This window comes from Trichosurus vulpecula, chromosome 1 (genome assembly GCF_011100635.1).
Source record: "Trichosurus vulpecula isolate mTriVul1 chromosome 1, mTriVul1.pri, whole genome shotgun sequence".
NCBI lineage: Eukaryota > Metazoa > Chordata > Mammalia > Diprotodontia > Phalangeridae > Trichosurus > Trichosurus vulpecula.
Window position 1 is genome coordinate 241,337,147 of NC_050573.1, and position 19,552 is coordinate 241,356,698.

At 36.5% G+C, this 19,552-nt stretch overlaps 1 protein-coding gene across 1 annotated transcript in view; it reads right to left on the reverse strand.

Annotated features, from left to right (window-relative positions):
* Positions 1-1,391: 1,391 nt before the first annotated feature.
* Positions 1,392-19,552, reverse strand: part of ABHD3 (abhydrolase domain containing 3, phospholipase) — a 36,037-nt gene continuing 17,876 nt past the window's right edge. Inside the window, exons 5-9 of the mRNA XM_036738317.1 lie at positions 15,235-15,347; positions 12,161-12,334; positions 10,832-10,880; positions 10,584-10,749; positions 1,392-2,264 (exon numbers count right to left, since the gene is read on the reverse strand). Coding sequence (XP_036594212.1) covers positions 2,095-2,264; positions 10,584-10,749; positions 10,832-10,880; positions 12,161-12,334; positions 15,235-15,347 — 672 coding nt within the window. The 3' untranslated portion in view covers positions 1,392-2,094. The remainder of the gene's footprint in view (positions 2,265-10,583; positions 10,750-10,831; positions 10,881-12,160; positions 12,335-15,234; positions 15,348-19,552) is intronic.

A 19,552-nucleotide genomic window follows, 5' to 3' on the forward strand; every position in this document is an offset into this window, starting at 1 on the left:
CTCTAGAGCCAACTTGGAGTCTAGTGGCAAGACATAGGTCAAGAAAACTGGCTATGGCCCCAGATGCAGTGGCTTTTCTAAGCTGAGGTCTTTTCCAGATCTGTTTGTCTGAGGCAATGCCCATTCAGTAACTAAGGGCTAGGTGAGAATTGAGGTAAAAGATGGCCTAGTTGGCCTTCATAAAAGAATCAATTTGGAAGGAAGATTCTCAGTTTTTAGTGAGAACAGAAACAATTGCTATTTACACTCACTCTGAGCCATCAAAACGCAAACAATGAGCCAGGGAGGCTTGGGCTGGGACTTGTTATTGGCCAATCAGTGAAAGCCAGAGTGATTTGAGTTTAAAGGCATAGTAGCTTCCTTTGTATCATAATGGGCTTTAACAAAGCCTGGTTTTCGGGATTTTATTTCAAGAAATCTTAAATGAAAACATGAGAAAAAAGAGTTAATTTTCCCAGTTTCTTGGGGAAAAAAAATGATAGAAAAAAAATCTAATCCCCAAACTCCAAGGTACCTTGTGAAGTATAAGCAATCAAAATTTATATTCCTTTGGACAGAGCACCCACATATAAGGATATGACTCCCTAAGTGGACAGAGAGAAAAGAGGATGAGGAAGAGAAAGAGAAGGTAGGAAAGGAAGGGGAGGAAGACGGGGAAAAAGAAGAAAAGGAAGAAGAAACATCTTATCAGAGAAATGACAGACTACAAAGTTCAGAATGAAGCATGCATTTTCAGATGTGACCAATGTGTTAGTTTATTATATTAAAATAATTTTTTTAAAGATCTTATCAGGCCAAATCCATCTTCCTGCCTTCCCATGACAACCTGGCTAGGTTATAAAGGGCTTTGAATGCCAAAAAGAGCATTTTGAACTTGATCCTGGAAGCAACAGGCAGTCACTGGAGTTAATGGCAACGGTCTGAGGCATGAGGTGATGAGGATCTGAACCAGTGGTGATAGGGTCAGAAGGGAGAAGAGGGCTGGATTCAAGGGAGGTTGCAAAGGTGAAATGGACAGGCCTTGATGACAACTTAGATATTGGGGTTGGGGTGAGAGATAGTGAGGAGGCCAGGATCACTCCTAGGTTGCAAGCTTGAGGGACTGGAGGATGGTGTTGCCCTCTATAATAAAATGGAAGGTAGGGAATGGAGGAAAGTTAGTGATAAAGATAAATGTATAGAATACAATTGCAAACAGGTGAAAAAGGAGGCAAGAGGAAGAAATATCTGAATAAGGGGCAAAGTATTCTGGCAGTAGGAAAACTAAAAAGAAAAATCTTTTGTACTTAAATACTGATTTGCCACCAAATTGTTTTTATACGTCATAGTTCTTACTAAAACACTTTATTTTTCCCTTATTGTTGTCCGATAATTAGGAAACTCACATAAGTAATGGTTTAAAATGGAAGAATTTATTTTAATAGACATATGTACATACATTATTTAAAAAGAATCATGTAAATAAAAATAGTAATTATTAGAAAACTGAAACCAGCCCTAATTTAACAACTCTCACAGAGTAAAAGAACAAGTATAGAAGTCAAATACTATTGCAATACTTTTAAAGCTAAGACACGAAAGATTCAATGTACTGCATTTTATTTCTCCTTAATTCATTTTTACATTATTAGACTTATTAGACATAAGTACCCTTAGGAATGTGCCAACATGTAACATACTTCAAATAGCATTGAAAATATCTTAGTAGTTATTGAAATATTAAGAAACAAGTCATTTAAATTGGGTAACCTAAAAAGAAAGTGCTAATCTAAATTAAAACCCTGAGGAATTAAAATCTTTACACAATGGTTTCGGTTAAGTGCAATTTAATGAATGTACAATGCTACTTTATTTAAGGTCATTCTTGGTAAGGCATATTAAAAATAAGATCTACATAAGTGAATCTAATATACTGTACTTCAAGTAGTTTTTCTTTAAAAAGTAGCTTTTGCACATAATTCTGGACCTCTTCATCCTCTTGCTGGCATATTTGCTTTATATACAGTAGTTAAAATTTGTGCGCTAAGCTGAGATGCTTTTGTCAGAACTTGCCACTGTGCTAAAATGGTGGTCCAAACAAGATACACCTACATGCTAGAGTTCATGTCCGTGCTCAACTATGGCTTGCATAAACTGCTTGAAGACTCGATCCATGTAAGTAGACTGTCTTGGCCATATTCCCTCCAGAAAGCCAATGTGGCCTCCATAAGATGTAAGGACCAAAGCAACGTTTGGATTTTGTTTAGCTGTTTCTATTGGGATAGCTAAAGAGGAAGTGGAAGAGAAAAAATATACATCATTACCAACTTTTCCCAACTGGTCATATAGACCTAGAAAAATTTATACCTTTATCATTTTTACTCAATACAATTATTATGCATTACCATTAAAGTATACCATCAAAACACAGTAATAACATACATTTATACGATGTTTTAAAGTTCACAAAGTGCTTTCCTTACCACAATGCTATGAGGTAGGCAGTATAAATATTTTTATTTTCATATAACATGTCCTCTATAATAACAGGGAAGGTAGGAGGTGGACAGGAGGAAAGTTTAGTGATAAAGATAAATGTAAAGTATAGAATACATTTCCAAACAGGTGAAAAAGGAGACAAGAGGAAGAAATATCTGAATAAGGGGCAAAATATTCTGGGAGTAGGGAATTGGAAACTGAGGAACAGAGTTCAGTCACTTGCCCATGATCATCACAAGGCCAGCCAATAAAGGTCTGAAATGCACTTCAAATTTAGGTCTCCTGATTCCCCAAGTCACATTGCTTCTAATTAGAGCTCAAACTAAAAAAGTTGGGTATAGTTGTCTACATGTTAAAGAGGTGAGGAGAGGGGCAACCTCCAAACAATATGACATAGCAATTTTCTAAGGAAACTACCATCCAGAAATAAAAAGGGCTCAGAGCCTCACCTGCAGGAGTTATAGAAAATAAGAGAATTTTTCAGGGACCTACATATAACATATGAGGTAGGTATTTCTGCCTTGATCAAGAGACTTATCTATCCTCAAGGTGAGAAATAGTTACCCGCCTAGAAAGGAGGGGAAAGGAGCTCAAGAAATGGCTCTTAATTCTCCAGCTTATCAAGGAAAATGAAGTGTTCTTTAAAAAAATTTTAAGGGTTTCAATGTGAAAACAAAGGAGGATACAAAGTGGTAAAGGGAAATCCTGACCTGTAGAAGAATGACAGACGGGAAGAATAAGGTAACTATTCCAATTTTGTTTAAAAAAAGGGATGAGTCTTCAATCAACTTGATTATGTTTCCTGGCAAAATTCTACAACTTCATTTCCTTTTTTGACACTGACCAGACCTGGAGATCAGGGTAGAGACTTTACCTAGATTTCAACAAAACACTTATCAGTCTCATACTATTTTTTTCCATAAAAGATTAGAGAGATGTGGATTAGGCATCAATATCGTTAAATGGATTTAGATCTGGTTTAATAGACAGACCCAAAGAGTGTTCATCAGTGGTTTGATGTCAGCTTAAGAAGATGTCTTAGGAATGTCTAAGGAGTTCACTTGGTCCTTTGCTGTTTACCATTTTTATGCATCACTTGGACTAAGGCATATATGAGTTGACTGTTGAATCTACAGATGATATAAAGCTAGGAGAAAGAATTAATAAGCTGGATTAAAAAATATCTTGTAGGATAGCATGCTGAACCCAATCTAACAGCATGAAACGTAATAGAGAAGCAAAGGCAAGATGGTGGAGTAGCAGGAAGAAGTATAGCCAGCTTTCCCTCTAAACAAAAAAACCAAAAAACTCCCCCAAACAGATCTAGACAGTGTACCAGACTATATCTTGATTGGGACCTCAAGAAAAAAAATCACAGTGAGTCACTTTTCCAGCCCAGCTCAGAAGAGAGAGACAGACAGATCTGTTTACAAGGTAGCGGTTATGGGGAGCAGGGCCTGGCCAGGAACATGCTGCTTCAGAACACCAGGTCCCTAGACCCATAACAGGGAACCTCATACGAGATGCAGGAACAGGTGCAAACTGGCACCTTTGTCACCTACTACCCAGTTCCAGGTAACAAATCTACGGTGAATGGAGGAAGGGCCCTTTGCCCTGCAGGGGTGGAATTCCAGAGTGAGGAGTAGTTATGGGCCTTAACCTATGTAATGAAGGAGGACTGAGTCTATCTTCAAGTAATAGCGGTATGGCTTGGACTTCAGGAGCACAACAGGCTCTCATTTCTAGTTTCTAGCCCAGTTTAAAGCCTGCAAATAAGGAGAACAGGAATCCCAGACTAATGGGAAACTTGTAGGTCTATCACTTTGAACTAGCAGTGTTTCCTAGCTCACTGACTGGGGCTGATCCAGCATTTCTGATGAAAAGACCAGAGCTATGTAGAAACTCTGAAGTGTAAATGTAGAAATCAAAACAAATATAAAGTAAATAAGCAAACAATTATAATAGACTAAACAAGGATAAATTGCTTTACATTCTGATACAGGGGAGATGATACCTGTGTCCCCTCTAAACATTATCACAGGAGTCACATAAGGCCAGAGAGTAGTTATGTCTGTAAATGTCATGATGATTTTAAAAACAGAATGGAAAGGGAGGGTAAGAGGAATATACTAGAGTTTGGAAGGGAAAGGAAAGTTAGGGAAAATTATCTCACATAACTGGGGTATACAAGTAGAAGTCTATGCAAACAAGGAGGAAAGGGGAGGGATTGCTGACACTTGAACTTCACTCTCATTTTAACAGGTCAAAGGAGGAAAGGATACAGAGTTGAGTATGGTAATATATTTCAAGAGGAGGAAAAGGAATGAAGGGAGAGGAGGGGGTGTTAGAGGGAGGGTAGATTAAGGGGGAGGATTAGTTCCAGGCAAAATAAACTCTAAGGATATACAAAAATATTTATAGCTTTTTTGGGGTTAGCGAAGAATTAGAATCTGAGGGGTTAATAATCCACCAATTGGGAAATGAATGGCTGAATAAGTTTTGGTATGTTGACATGATAGAAAACTGTTATGCTGTAAGAAATCATGAAGGGGATGATTTCAGAGAAACCTGGAAAGAGCTGTATGACCTAACACAGAGTGAAGCCAACAATTTATACATTACAATATTGTAAAGATAAACAGCTTTGAAAGACTTACAATTATGAGCATAATGAGCAACCAGAATTCCAAAGGACTAATAATGAAACATGCTACTTAGAGGAATCTGAGTAAAGTGATTGTCAACTCTTCCTTTGGGAGAGCATTAGTGTGGTGTGTGGTACCATGCACAAGAGCACCAAACATGGAGTCAGAGGCCTAGGTTTGAATGTCATCTCTGGCACTAGCTCATTATATAACCATGGGCAAATCACTTACCCATCAGGGCCTAACAGGATTTCAAGTTAGAAGGAAACTTAGAAATCATCTCATATTTTATAACTGGGGAAACTTAAGTACAAAACTCTGCTCCATCTGTGACCCCTGCCTCTTTCCACCCCCACCCCTAGTTAGTAAATTAGCATAGCTCATATTTGAATTCAAGAACTCAAACTCTAAACAAATTGTTCTTTTATTTTTTAAACATACTGTTCTTGACACTATAACATTATGGTTGCCTCAGGTATACAAAGGAGGTAATTATACTTAATTTGTTCTAGGACTCTCTCACATTGTGATTGTGAGTAAAAGGCTTTACAAACCTTCAAGTCTTATATAAATATAACTTATTAACTCCACTGTTGGCTTGTACTAGTTCCAAGTCAATTATTCTTAACATAAATCATATAGTTAAGGAGATATATATGTGTGTGTATATATATTAACTGGCTACTATAAGTTTGATTAGCCCAGCATAAGATTATATTCTTGAGGCTAAATAGTTGCTGTAATCAATATAATTTAACTATATATTAGCTTGCTATTCTTTAAAAATCTGAATTCATTGAGAATTAAAGCTCAAACTAATTAAATGGTTCTACATACGTAATTAGTAGTAAGGCACGCATGGGGCAAATTTTTCTGTTGAAAAAACTAAAGTTTCTTGAAATCAACAGAGTAATTCCAGATAGTTATGTGGAGAAACATACCTGGAAGAGGTGGAAGGGCACTTAAAGAAAGCTGAGCAATGTATTAATTTTTTACCTTTTTTAAAAAACTTTTCAATAAGCAAAATTTTCCTTCTCCTCCCCACCCCCAATTGGGAAAGAAAGAAAAATTAACCTGTATAGCAAAAAAAAATTCACATTAGCCATGTAATATGTAAATGTGTATAAATACATACATATTATATATGTGTCATTTATGTACACACATAATTGTCTCATTCTGCACTCTGAGTCCTTTACCTCTCAGGATATAAGTAGCTTGTTTCATCAATAGTCCTCTAGAATTGTGGTTGGTCATTAACACTGATTAGAGTTTCTAATTCTTTCAAAGTTGTGTGTCTTTACAATACTGAAAAAATTGTATATTCTCCTAGTTCTGTTCACATCATTATGCATCAGTATCACCTCCTTCATCATTTCTTAGAGCACAACAGTATTCCCTATCATATTTACATACCATAATTTGCTCAACCATTTATTCCCCAACTGATGGGCATTTCCTTAAATTCTAATTCTTTGCCACCTCAAAATAAGCTAAAAATATTTTTGTATATCCTTAGAGCTTATTGTGCCTAGAACTAATCCTTCCCTTAATGTACTCTCCTTCTTTTGTTCTATCATTTTTCAGTCATGTCTGACTCTTTATGACCCCATTTATGACCCCATTTGAGATTTTCTTGGCAAAGACACTGGAGTGGTTTGTCACTTCCTTCTCCAATTTAATTTATAGATGAGGAACTAAGGCAAACAGGGCTGAGTGACTTGCCTAGGATCACACAACTAGTGTCTCTGGTCACATTTGAACTCAGGAGGATGAGTATTCCTGACTCCAGGCTCAGTACTCTATCCACTAGGCAACCCACCCTCCTTCTAATTCCTCCTTTCTCCCCTAGTTCCCCATTGAAAGAAATCTATTTCTATACTCAACTCTGTGGGTATATTTTTTTGCCCTTTGACCAGTTCAGATGAAATTGAGCTAGAAGGTGGAACTAAGACCATCTGCTCCTGGGGGTCCAGGTTAAGCAGCTGATGAACTTGCTCCTTGCTCAGTGTACAGGTTAGGGCCCATATTCTCTCCTCATACTGGAGTCCACCTCTAGATGCAGATTTCCTCCTCCATCTGTCCTAGATTATGACTCAGAACTGGATAGTGAGTAACAAAGATGCTGGTTGGTATCTGTTCCTCCATCCTTTACAGCAGAGGTTCCCAAACATATTTGGCCTACTACTCCTTCCTCCCTCCTTCCCTTTTCTCCTCCCTCCCTCCCTCCTTCCCTTCCTTCCACAAACCCTTAAACCCAGTTCACTCTGAAGCTCACAGGTTGGCCCACAATAGCTCCCTGCCCAAGCTTCATTTAATGGCTGTATTTTGGGCCCTCCTCACTTAGAATAAATGTCGTGGTAACTGTTTCTTTTTGGAACAGCAACCCTCCCAGCTTGATTCTTTTTCCTTCTTTTTTTCTAATTAAAGGGGCCATCCCTTGGTTAACTTCTTAAAGAGGGCTATTCACTGAATAGGCATTACCTCACTCTAAGTGAGTACATGAAAAGGCCTAAGACTGAAAGGGCCAGGGTCTCCCACTGCATCCTGGGTCATCTGCAGTCATCCTGATGAATATCTAGTCACTGGATCCAGATGGCTCTGGAGGAGAAAGTGAGGCTGGTGATCTTGCACAGCCCTCCTTCACTCAAATCAAAGTCAAATGCAAGTCATTTCATCATTTCCCTGATGTTATCGTCCTCCAAAAACGAAGGAAAAACACAACAAACACAATAACAACAATGGTCTACCACGCCCTTTAAAAAATTACCCAATCTGCCCCTGGAAATCTACCTTCTCTAACTCTTTAACTTTTCAAAAAAATTTGCATCATTTAAAAAAATGTAATTTTTTTAAATGACATCTTAAATTTAATAATTTATTGTAAATTTGTGGATTTTTTCCTGAATCGAAATTTTGATGATGCAATATTGCATCATGTAACCGTATAGTACTGTCTTGTAAACAAGTCATTACACACACATATTCCTGCTGATGCATGCTGGACTTTCCAACAATGTACCATATACTTGCCTGCCAACACTTGCTTATTAAGACCTGTCAGCAGACTTGACCACTGATAGGTTATAACTTAAATTTTGTGTGTTTGAAAAATAATGTCTTCACTACGACTTTTAACTCTGTTACACAACAGATGAAACCTGTATGAACGGTTTTTCAAAATTTTCTTCTCTTCTTTATGCTTCCACCACCACCTTATTTTTATTCAACACCCTCCACTGCACCTGAAGTTACTACCAGCGCCCCCCAGGGGCAGTATTGCCCACTTTGGGAGCATATACTTTAGAGATTCAAGCCCCTCTATGCTGGATCTGGGACCCCTTCTTATATCTAGGTACACAGCCTCTCCTTGCTCTGCAAAATTCTGTGGTGTACTACACTCCTGGCCAAACCCTGGGTTTGTAGAACTTTTTGTCTGTCTCCCTACTGTGATATTTTTCTTGGCTATCCTATCAGAATTCAGTCTCTTGCATTTTCTAGATCTGTTTGGAGGAGTTTGAAGGTGGAGCTCACTGTACTTCTTCCTTCATGCTATTCCACTGTCTTGGGTTTGCCCCAAGCTATGTGGGAATGTCTTAATTTTTCAAACAAGTTTCAATTGACTAACGCTACTTTTTTTCTCTTTACATTTGAAGCTAAGGGGAGGGCCACTTTTTGTGAACTATGCCTAATGTTTGAGAAAACAAGTTAGAAATTCAGATAAGATGACAGATAATTTCAAAAATCCTGGGATATAAGGATCACAAAGATAGGCCGTGTACAGAAAGGTCTCAAACCTCTAATTGCAACAATATCAGGAAAATCACCGAATCACAACCTTTCAAAAGTAGAAGGGACATCACAAAAAAATCCCCATTCTAATACACCCATAAAGCGGTCATCCTGCTTTGGAACATTTCCAGATAAGAAAAACCTACTACCCCTCAAAGTAGCCCATTCTGCTTCTGGATATCTCTAATTGTTCAGAAGTTTTTCTATCTATCAATGACCTCACTGAAACTTCTTCAGTTCTCCTAGTTCGGCCTAAGAATAACAGGTTGTGTCATATGTATCTGACAAAGACTACTTAAAAGGCCTATTAGAATAAGAGGGTTAATGGTTTCTAATTTCAATTACATTTAGGTTAAAATTTAGAACAAATTTATGTGGATAAAAGCATCAGGAAAACATTGAAACTGTGGAGGAAATACTAAGAATGTTGCTTAATCTCTTTATTTCAATGAAAAGCAAATTAGTTTGGACAAACACTTGAAGGACATGGTTTTATTTGACTGAATCACATGGAGTAAACAAATAGTCAATAACTCAAAGTTTCCAGTCCCGCTTTTCCAATTTGTGACAAAGGGCCAGATTTTCCCAACAAAAAATCCATTTTATAACTATAATATTAAATACAGATATCTGAATTTTCAGAGAGGTTTAAATTTTTGGTGTCAATTGCTAAGTTAGGGAAAAGTGTTTTGTGGAACTTAAAACACTCAAGAAATTATTTTAGATAGTTCTTAGTCATTATTAAGGTACTATAATTACTCCAAATCAATTTATGGTATACATAGTCTATAGTACTTCAGTCTATAAATACAATCATATACAAGGCTTTAAGTTTTAATTGCTTAAAACTGCACTAAAATTCTGGGGACATTCTATACATCTAAACTTTGAAACTGATTTCTAAGCTCCTTGATTTAAAAGACAAATGTAAGGGCAAAGAGAGATGAGAAAGAGAGAAGATGGATTTTTGTTTATTGAAATAAATATTTAAACAACTTTTTAAAAAAGGAAGTAAGAATGAGTAAACTTTCCTCCCAGTTGCAAAACTTTTTAGCTTTTTTCATCTACAGAAGAATTAGTTTTTTCACAGAATTACTTCTTATGCTGTTCTCATAAAAAAACTAGGAATGTTTCCTTCTAAACTTATTTGTATAGTTCAAATGCATAACCTTCTAATATTTAAAAGGTATTTAGTGTTATCCTGCTTGGGATGCCCTAAGATTCCTTCCTTAAACAGAAAGGTTATAAAACCTTACAGAAAGGAATCTTACAGAGAAAAGATCCATCATGACAAGAGACAATTTGTGCCAAGGTACTGTACAAGTACAATAAAATCAAAGAACAATGTATTTTTCAAGGAAGAAATGCAATAAAAATGCAAATAGGCAAAAACATCAAAGGCTATATCTTTCCCTTGACCATTCATGCTAAACACAACAGAGGTTTAACAAAATGATAACATCTAAAAGAAAAATTTAGCAGTCAACATTGATACGCTTTATTGGATCTATCTGGTTCCTATTTATCATAACGGTCTTATGTATCATTCAAAACAACAAAATGTTTTAGAATATTGCGATGTCATCATTTACTTATTTCTTAAAACTAAGAATATTTTGAAGATAGTTCATTTCTATCTAGGCATATCTTAAACGAAATTAAACTCACCATGATGGGGAGAGAATACATCATCCACAGAATTTAGGCAAAGCACAGGAATTCCTACTGACTTCAACCTACGATTTGGACTGGCATCAGTGTAATAATCATCAATGGAACGGTATCCAAACATAACCGACGTGAATCGTTTATCAAACTCTCTGATGGATTTTGCCTGAAGAAACAGAAGTCAAGTAAATGTCACCTAATTTTAAAAATCAAAACATTAAATAAAATTGACGTAAGGTTTCTCATACCTTCATGACATGATCCACATCAACTTCTTTCACAAACATATGTCGATGCCTAGAAACAAATAATTGCAAAAGAAAAAATAAAGACCATTTCCACCTTGCACCTCAACTAAAACACTATATAAACTGGCTGAGCAAAAAGAGTTAATGTTTTAAACCTACAGAATATAGCAAAGAATTACCAAAGATGAAAACAGAATTCAACTCTTCACATACACTTCACTTAATTATATAATTATGAGCTAAGAACATTTATGTTATGAATCTGAAAAACTGAAATAATTTAAAGAGCTAAGTATATACAGTGAGCACAAGCAGACTGCAGAATGTTACCAACAATGATCTACATGCAAGAACTGATATAAAAGATATCCAAGAAATAAAGGCCAGAAAAGAAGGTGGGTGTGTCAGGTAACAAAATCCAGGAATAACACTATCCAGACTGATGAAAGACCTAGAGGGAAAGCCTCTACCATGTGGTAGAGATCCCCTCCGAAGGACACTCATTTGGACAAAAGTCTCATAGTAAGGCATAGATAGATTGTAATTTGGGTAACTGGAGTGTGTACTTAGTTCAATGTGATGATAGCCTCACTGGAGAATAACTACTAAAATAAAGTAGTACAATCAACTTTCAAATTACTTCTGGCTAGCTGTGTTCTATCTTGGTTATTTAACTAATCATTAGTACTAACAACAAAAAAACTTTCTGCCAGCGTTTCAGTGAGATAAACTTATTCTAATGGTTAAGATCAAGTTTTTGTAGTTAGAGTTTTCAATGAGTACTTCTCTTAATAAAGAGAACTGTCTTTATTTTGTGATTGAAGCTAATAACTCTTTGAGCCTTGTTTTCTCTATCTGTAAAATTAAAAAATCTGGACATAATAGTTTCTAAGGTCCCCAGTTCTAACATTCAGTGATTTAAAGAACAAAACTTCTTTGACTTTTTAGGAAAACAAATTGTGCTCATTTGGCCTAAAATATAAATTAAAGTTAAACTTAGTAGAAAATATATATAAATGTATTTTGAAAAAACAAAGCACAGGATAATAAAAACAGTATTTGAGTACTACAAGAAATATAAGGACTAAAAATTCTTAAGAGTAAGTGACTCAAAGTTTACTACAATGTTTTGAGTGATATTTCAGGTAGTCCAGTTTACTATTTAAGTGCACAAGGAGGATCATTATCAAGACTGTATAAATACCTAACCCCTAACTTATTAGCAGGAAGTGACTTAAGATACTTTAAATTGAAAATTAGAAGACTCCTACAACATCACATCAGAATATTATTTTTTGCTTTCTGAAAGAGTTTGAAGAGATGACTCACTTGTTAACAGTAGACTGTAGACAGGATGTCAAATAGTAGTTAAAAAGCAGCCAGTTAAGTGGTTTCTCCAATGAGTCTGCACAAGCAAAAGTATTCCAGCCAACAGAAAACGTCGCAGCTGCCATCAAAGGAGTTTTGGTGCCAATTTTGCCCAGATAATTTAAAAGTAGCATACTAAAATCAAAGGACAAATGGCACACAAATAAAAATGAGTAACTCAAAAAAAATGAGTAACTCACTTAAATGAAATTAAATTTTAGCATAATGAACTACTTCTCAATCCTACACAACTGAAGACACTACAGCAGTTTTAGGAAAATCTTTGGGGGTTAAGAAATCTAAAAGCATTTACATCAATTCCTCATTACTCTCAGACAGTCAATTCCCCAAGTCCAACATATAGTTTAATCATAATGATATGATGTGAAAAAATGGTCTATGACCTTCAGCAAAAGGGCAGAAAATATTAAATTCTAAATCTTGTTTCACATTATATTTTGCTTTCCATTGTTTCGTTTCCTAAATAGCTTAGCTCCTGAATCAGAAAGAATGGGTACACATTTTATCTTCCCACCATTCTTGCAACAGAAATGAGTTAGTTTATAGGACAAATATATGAAATTTTCAATGACTTTCAAAAAAGTAATGTTTTCATAATGATTCTTAATAACAAGTATTATTCCATCCTGGGAATTTTCCATACTAATAAAATCACAGGTCCACCCCCTACCGCTGTAAAAAAAAATGCTAGTATTATTGATTACTAGGGCTATTGCAAGGCTCTTCACTGGCACTGGTCCAAGGGAGCCTTGGTCTGGTGATCCTAAGTCAGGCGAAGTTGAAGCTTTGGTGAAGACACTGGAAAAAAATGGAGCCTCGATAACTTTAGTCTGGGATGATTTATGACTCAATACCACAGCCCTGGGTTATATATAATCAAGAAGCAGCGGTTTTACATAATTTGTTGCTTCCTTGACAGAGGGAGGCAATAGGGTGGTGCTTCATCAGTCCTTGAGGGGGTGGATTTTGATAACACTGCTTTCTGGGAAAGAACTCAAAAATGAAGATCTTCAGCTAGCCATAGCTGAAGTGGTTCAATCTAGCAACAAGCTGATCTCACATATAGGATTATAGATTTAGAGAAGGGAATACAGAGGTCATCTAGTCTAACCCCTTTCTCTAACAGATCAACAGACCAAATCCCCATGCATGTCACAAGGTTCTAGGTCATACCACACACTGGAGGGTAGTACTATGCACAGAACAAGTACTCAATAAATGCTTGTTGACTAACCCAATGTTATTTATTAGTAGAAGCTGATCAGGTTTCCCAGATCCTGCATTGATTCCACAGGTTCTATAGTTCACACAAGATATTGGCAATTGCAGACTTGGGTAATATCCCAAGCTGGTAGCAACAACTAGTATTTGTATTCGGCCTAGAGATGCTCAATAGAGTAGTGCTTTTGACTGAAGCATTCAAGTGAAAAAGTGTAACCCTATTTGGTGAACCCACATGGGAATGTGTCACAATGCTAGGCAACAAGAAAGGGCATTTTCTTCAAACCCATTACAAGACATTAATATTCAACCAGCTGAAAAGGCTAATGGTCAAGTCCTGCCTTCAGGCACTGCAGATTCATTGTGACATGAATAGGCATTTTTCTTGATCACATGAATAGAGAATCTAGTCCTGTTTATGTAAGGATCTGTCCTACAATAATAAGTTAGAGACTTATATGATTAAGGGAACAACTTTCCGCTGGCATCCTTTCCTGTAAAGTTAAGGGGTAAGGGGAAAAAAAAAACAACCAAGCTGAACACTTGGGTTAAGCACAATTCAGAGACTTTGTCCAACTTTTTGTCTTTGATTCAGACTTCTTCTTTTTGTAGGTCAAGGCAGACTTTCCATGTTAATGCAAGATTTTCCCCCCTTTTTTTTCTTTTCTGAGGAGGGAAATATTTTATTCTTTAAGATAAATAGATGCTGAATTGAATTCTGAGTATTATAGCTATCAGGGTATTGGTTAAAAAATCTATCATATGCTTGGATGAATCTGTAATTTATAAAGATTATGCATTAGTAGATAAATACAGCACTTAGGTGTTTTAAAACTCAAAACAATGATATAAACAGGAAATTACAAAATTAAGAAAAACGTGTGTTTAATTTCAGAAGTTCACCAATAAAACTAGGTTAGGATCTTTGATTCTGAACCATAATCAATACTGAGGAGTATTTTTAGTTTTCCTGAGCTCTCCTCTAAAAAAAATGAAAAATAGATTGAGTAGCAATAGCAATACTATGAAGCTATGAACACATGAAAACAAGAGCAATTTTTAGCTTTCCTTAGCTCTCCCCTGGAATAACGAAAAACAGAACTATTAGTAATATTATAAAAATATGAACATAAATGCTCAAACTAAATCCAAAAGCAAGTTCAAACACCATGCATGACAGCATTTAAAAATAAAACAGTGCAAAATAGCCAAAATTTGGAGTTTAGAGATCAAAGAGCATAAAGCCAACAACACAAGAGCACTAACCAATAGAATAGAAAAGTACATTTTAGGAGGAGGCCACCAGGAGAAGGCAGTGAGTGAATTTAAGCCCAAAACTAGAGCTCTATTCTTGTCTCACTTCCACTATGGATCTGTGGCATCTAGCTCCATAGCAAACCTTAAACCCAAGAGTGTGGCCTTTTGATTTCAGCCACTGACAAATATTTATCAAGTGAGGAGCACTGGGCTAGATGCTAAGTCCAAAAAGGGGTAGTAGCTGAGTGACAGAAGTCAATCCCCATGGGAAATGAAAAAGGGCTTCAAGTTAGGCCTATGTAATCCATATGCCCATTTTACTACAGGGACCAATGTAAGTGGATTGGTTTCACAGGTCTCAGCACACACACAGAAGGCATAATGAGTGTTACTGAATGAAGGAAGGAGTGAATTAATCAAAATCACTTAAGGAAAATCAAACTTTAAAAAATGTGTATGTATCGATGTTACTCTGAACATGAGGCATAATTCATATTATAATTCAATTAAAGAGCTTATAAAAAAAACCAACTTACCCTCCCATAGATACCCCTGCTGCCAGAAATGGGGCTGATGGGTATAGGCTATGTACATGGTGAATAACAGTTTCCAAATCTTCAGTATTAGCACAACAATAAGTCCTTGATGTCTATAAGCAGTCATAGATAAAACAAACAAAAGATTTGCACTGTAAACTAGAATATAAATAAAAATTAGTTTCACAGTATATAATAAATAAAATTTTAAAACAGAAATGTATTACAAAATAGAAATAACCATTTCTTTGTGTTTGACATGCTGGCTGTTGATTATGGTAATTTTTCATTTGCATATGTATGGAGTAGTCTGCAAAGGTAAAAATAATTGTGGCTGTTTTTTAACAAGACTACTTTCAACAGTGGCCTATTGTTTTTTTTTTGGTCTATGAGGAAAATATAGTTTAAAAACCTCAGTAAATTGAAACTGTGTTTAGCACACCATCACTTTATAAATGCTTGTTCACTTGACCATAGACTCACACTTAAATTTTATTTCAGTCATCTATGACAATAGTTTCACTCTAGGAATGAAAAAACAAACTACACTTTCATAGAAGCTACAGAAAAATAAGAATAAAATACTTCCTTATGAAAAGCATTCCATGAGTACAAAATAGGTACCACTACAAAATTTCATTATTAGGTAGTTTTAAAAGAAGAATTTCTTATAAATCTTTTAATTTCCTTCAGGCATTAAATCCTGAAAGAAAAGTGGTACTCTAGGATAATTCTTTTGTTAAAATAATCTTCATACACCAACTGAGAATTTCTTTTGCCCTTCAGAAATAGCAGAACCCTCTCTGCTTTACATCACAGTAGATTCTTATGATGCTAAAACATGTAAAGCTGATTATGTTCACATATAATACACTAAAACAAGTAATCTTTTCATATGTTGAATTTGAACTTAATAAGGGCTCTGTTCATAGCAGAAGGGCTTCATTGTGAAAGCTCTCTCAAGATATGCAAAAAATTAATGCGTGAATGGGATATAACTTTGGTTAACAGATTCACCAAACAATCCCAAAAGAAAACAGTGGTTATAAGACTTTCACTTAAGTCTCTGAAACTAACTTTGTAGAGTCCACCCACCAGTGCCAGTGGTATACTTTTTTTTTAAACAAAAAACAAGCTATCACTCTGCTACTGACCAAAAAGGTGGGCAAGGCTTCACAAGCCACTTCCCTGTAGTTTGGTGAGGTTAAACTCCCTGGGATGGCTTCAATTAAAGTTCAACCACACAATGGTTCCACTGTCACCTTTATAAGAACCTAAGTGGCAGGGAGGAGGAGGAAGGGTTCCCTGAAGGGCAGATGCCAGCTTGACAGTCTGTATATAATACAATCCAAATGATTTAAACCATCGAGAGCATTTTTGGCTTGAAGTCAGGGGGAAAATGCAAACAGAACAATATCTGCTTTTATGCTCATTCATATTGGGCACTGAATTTGTCAGCAGGATTTATGTTAAAAAAAAAGACAACTTATTCAGCATTTTTTGCACATGTGGGTCTATCTGTTAAAAAAGCTTAGCTTTAAAATTTTGAGTTGTTTATGGGTAACCCCTAATATCTTACTGCTACGCAGATCTTGTACACATAAAACCCTAAACTAATAGACAAAAAGACCCATGGAAAATTAGTACATACCTCTTTAAAGTAATAGGATATTTGATATTTGGCATTGGTAGAAAAGCTAATTTAAGTAAATTAGGTGGTACATGAGTCAGTTCGTTCTAGATATTTGAATATTTTACTCCCTCAGAATATTTTATTTTCCATGAACTAGCACAAGATTAAGCTACTACCATATTAAGCTACTGAGAGAGATTAAAGAGAAAGAAAGAAGGAACTAGATGTGTACAAGTAGATAAGATCTGGCACTGATTGGATGTGTGGGATGAGGATGAGGGAAGAGTCAAAGATGGCTCTAATTGTTACAAGCCTGGAAGCCTGGAGAAATGATGGTGCCATTAACAGAGCACTGTTGTGAGAGAGGCAAGTTTCATTAGGTGAACTCCATTTTAAAAATACTGAGTTGGATCCAGAGTTAGAGAAGGTAACTAAAAATAGGCAAGTGGAAGTCTGGGGAGAAGCTGGGGAGTAAAGATATAGATCTGGGAATCAACTGCATAAAAAAGTGAAAAATGAAGCCAGGAATGTGATGAAATCACAGCAAGAGGATATCAAGAGAAAGAAAAGAAGGGCAAAACCCTGGGCAACCTAGTCCACATTAGGATTAGGAATAAGATATATTCAATTCAACAAACAAATTTAAGATCACAGACTGAAACCGGAAAGGGCCTTAGAAGCCATTTAGTTCAACCCCATTAACTTTGCAAATAAGGAAACTGAGACCAAGGGAGGGGGCTAAGCGATGTGCCCAGAGTCATAATAAATGGCAGATAGGGGTTTTGAATCCAGCTCTTCTGGCTCTAAATTTAGTGCTTTTTCACCTCCCTCTTATTAAGTATCTGTTATATGCTAGGCACTGGGGATACAAACACAAAAATTAAACAGTCCCTAACATCAAAGGGATTATATTCTACAATATGTATAATACAAGCAAATACAAAATAATTTGAGAATGAAAAAGCACTAAAAACTGTAAAGCTAGCAAGAGAGACTGGGAAATATGACGAGAGCTTCAAAAGCGCAGAATCACAGGAAGCACAGCAGGAGAGATATCAACAAGGTCAGTGGTCCCCATTGACAAACACCACAAAAGTCAAGAAAGATGTGGATGTAATGAAGAGCATTGGATTTAGTGACGGGAAGGTCACTAGTCACTTTGGAGAGAGCTGTTTCGCCACCATGGCGGGAATGGAATCCACACTGAAGAATCTGGCATTAGAAGAGAAGAACCAGAGATTCAGTTAGATAGATGGTTTAAAGGCATAGCAGGGTCCCAAAAATGTATTTTTAATACCTTGTAAGATAGATTAGATTTTAGGCCATTAATATCCTACTAAACCAAACTTTTTAGCTCTGACCTTACCTCAGATGAATTAAGGGAGGGTGGATTTACCAATGGCTTGGTCAGAGAATAAAGGGGAATGGTCAAGGTTCTATATTAAGCTGATGATAGAAAGTGAAAGAAGGAAAACCTTTGGACCAGTAGATCCATAGAGTGATCATTAATGGAGTAGTCTCAAACTGGAAAAAAGTCTCTACTGGAGTTCCCCAGGGATGTGTGCTAAGCTCTGTGCTATTTAATATTTTTATCAGTGCCTTAGATAAAGGTGCAAATGACACAAACCTAGAAAGGATAAGCTAACATCACCAATGACAGAGTCAGGATCCAAAAGGATTGAGATAGGCTGGAACATAGGACCAATCTAGAAAGATGAAATTTAACAAGGAGAAACGTAAACTCTTGCCTGGGTTCAAGAAACTTAACAAGTAGAGGATGGAAGCCATACGGCTAGATAGCAATTCATTTGAAATAGATTTAGGCATTTAAATGGGGCTGCTAGTCATGAGTCAACAAGAAGATATGACAGCCAAAAAGTAATGTGTTCCTTCTTAGGCTCTATTAAGAGTCATGGCAGTCAAGACTGTGTAGGAATCCTGTTGTACTCTGCCCCATTCAGAATCTATCTAAAGTAATGTGTTCAGTTTTGGGAGCCACATCTTAGGAAGGGCATTGAGAAGTTAGAGAGCATCCAGTGGTGGACAATCAAGATGATGAAAAGCCCTGAGATTATGCCATGTAGAATTCAATTCAATCATCTGTTAAGTGCCAAAATAAAACATACCTTGCGCTCAAGGAGCTTCTATGCTACTTGGGTAAAACAACATATCTATTTGTACTCTAGTCACCAATGCCTGTCATGAGGCCCACATCCTCCTCTTTTTCTGGGTTGGCTTGCTCAGCCTGCATTCACAATTGACAGGTCTAGGGTTTCCAAAGGAGCATATACCAATTCTATCAAATAACTTCAACCTTTCAAGGTTTTATGGGTAACTCTGGTGGGGCGAAAGGGAAGTGGGGAGAGGATGCCACACTCCTACCACTCTACTCAGGACACTGTATGTCCTGAGTCCCCATTGGTGTGCTTCCAATTTATACAAAATCAGTCACATCAACAGCACTGACTCTTAATCACGAAACACTTACTAAATTAGAAGGCAAAATAAGCAATAATCAAAATAAAAGTCGACTTGTAAACCTAGTCCACACTCTGCAGCGATGTACACAGAGTCCATGGAGGAGGCTGGATGTACACTTAGAGAAACCTAGCAGGGAGGCATATGATAAGGGAAATTCATATGCCAAGGGCAAGCTGTAATCCTGTATGGCAGGCCTTGATAGCC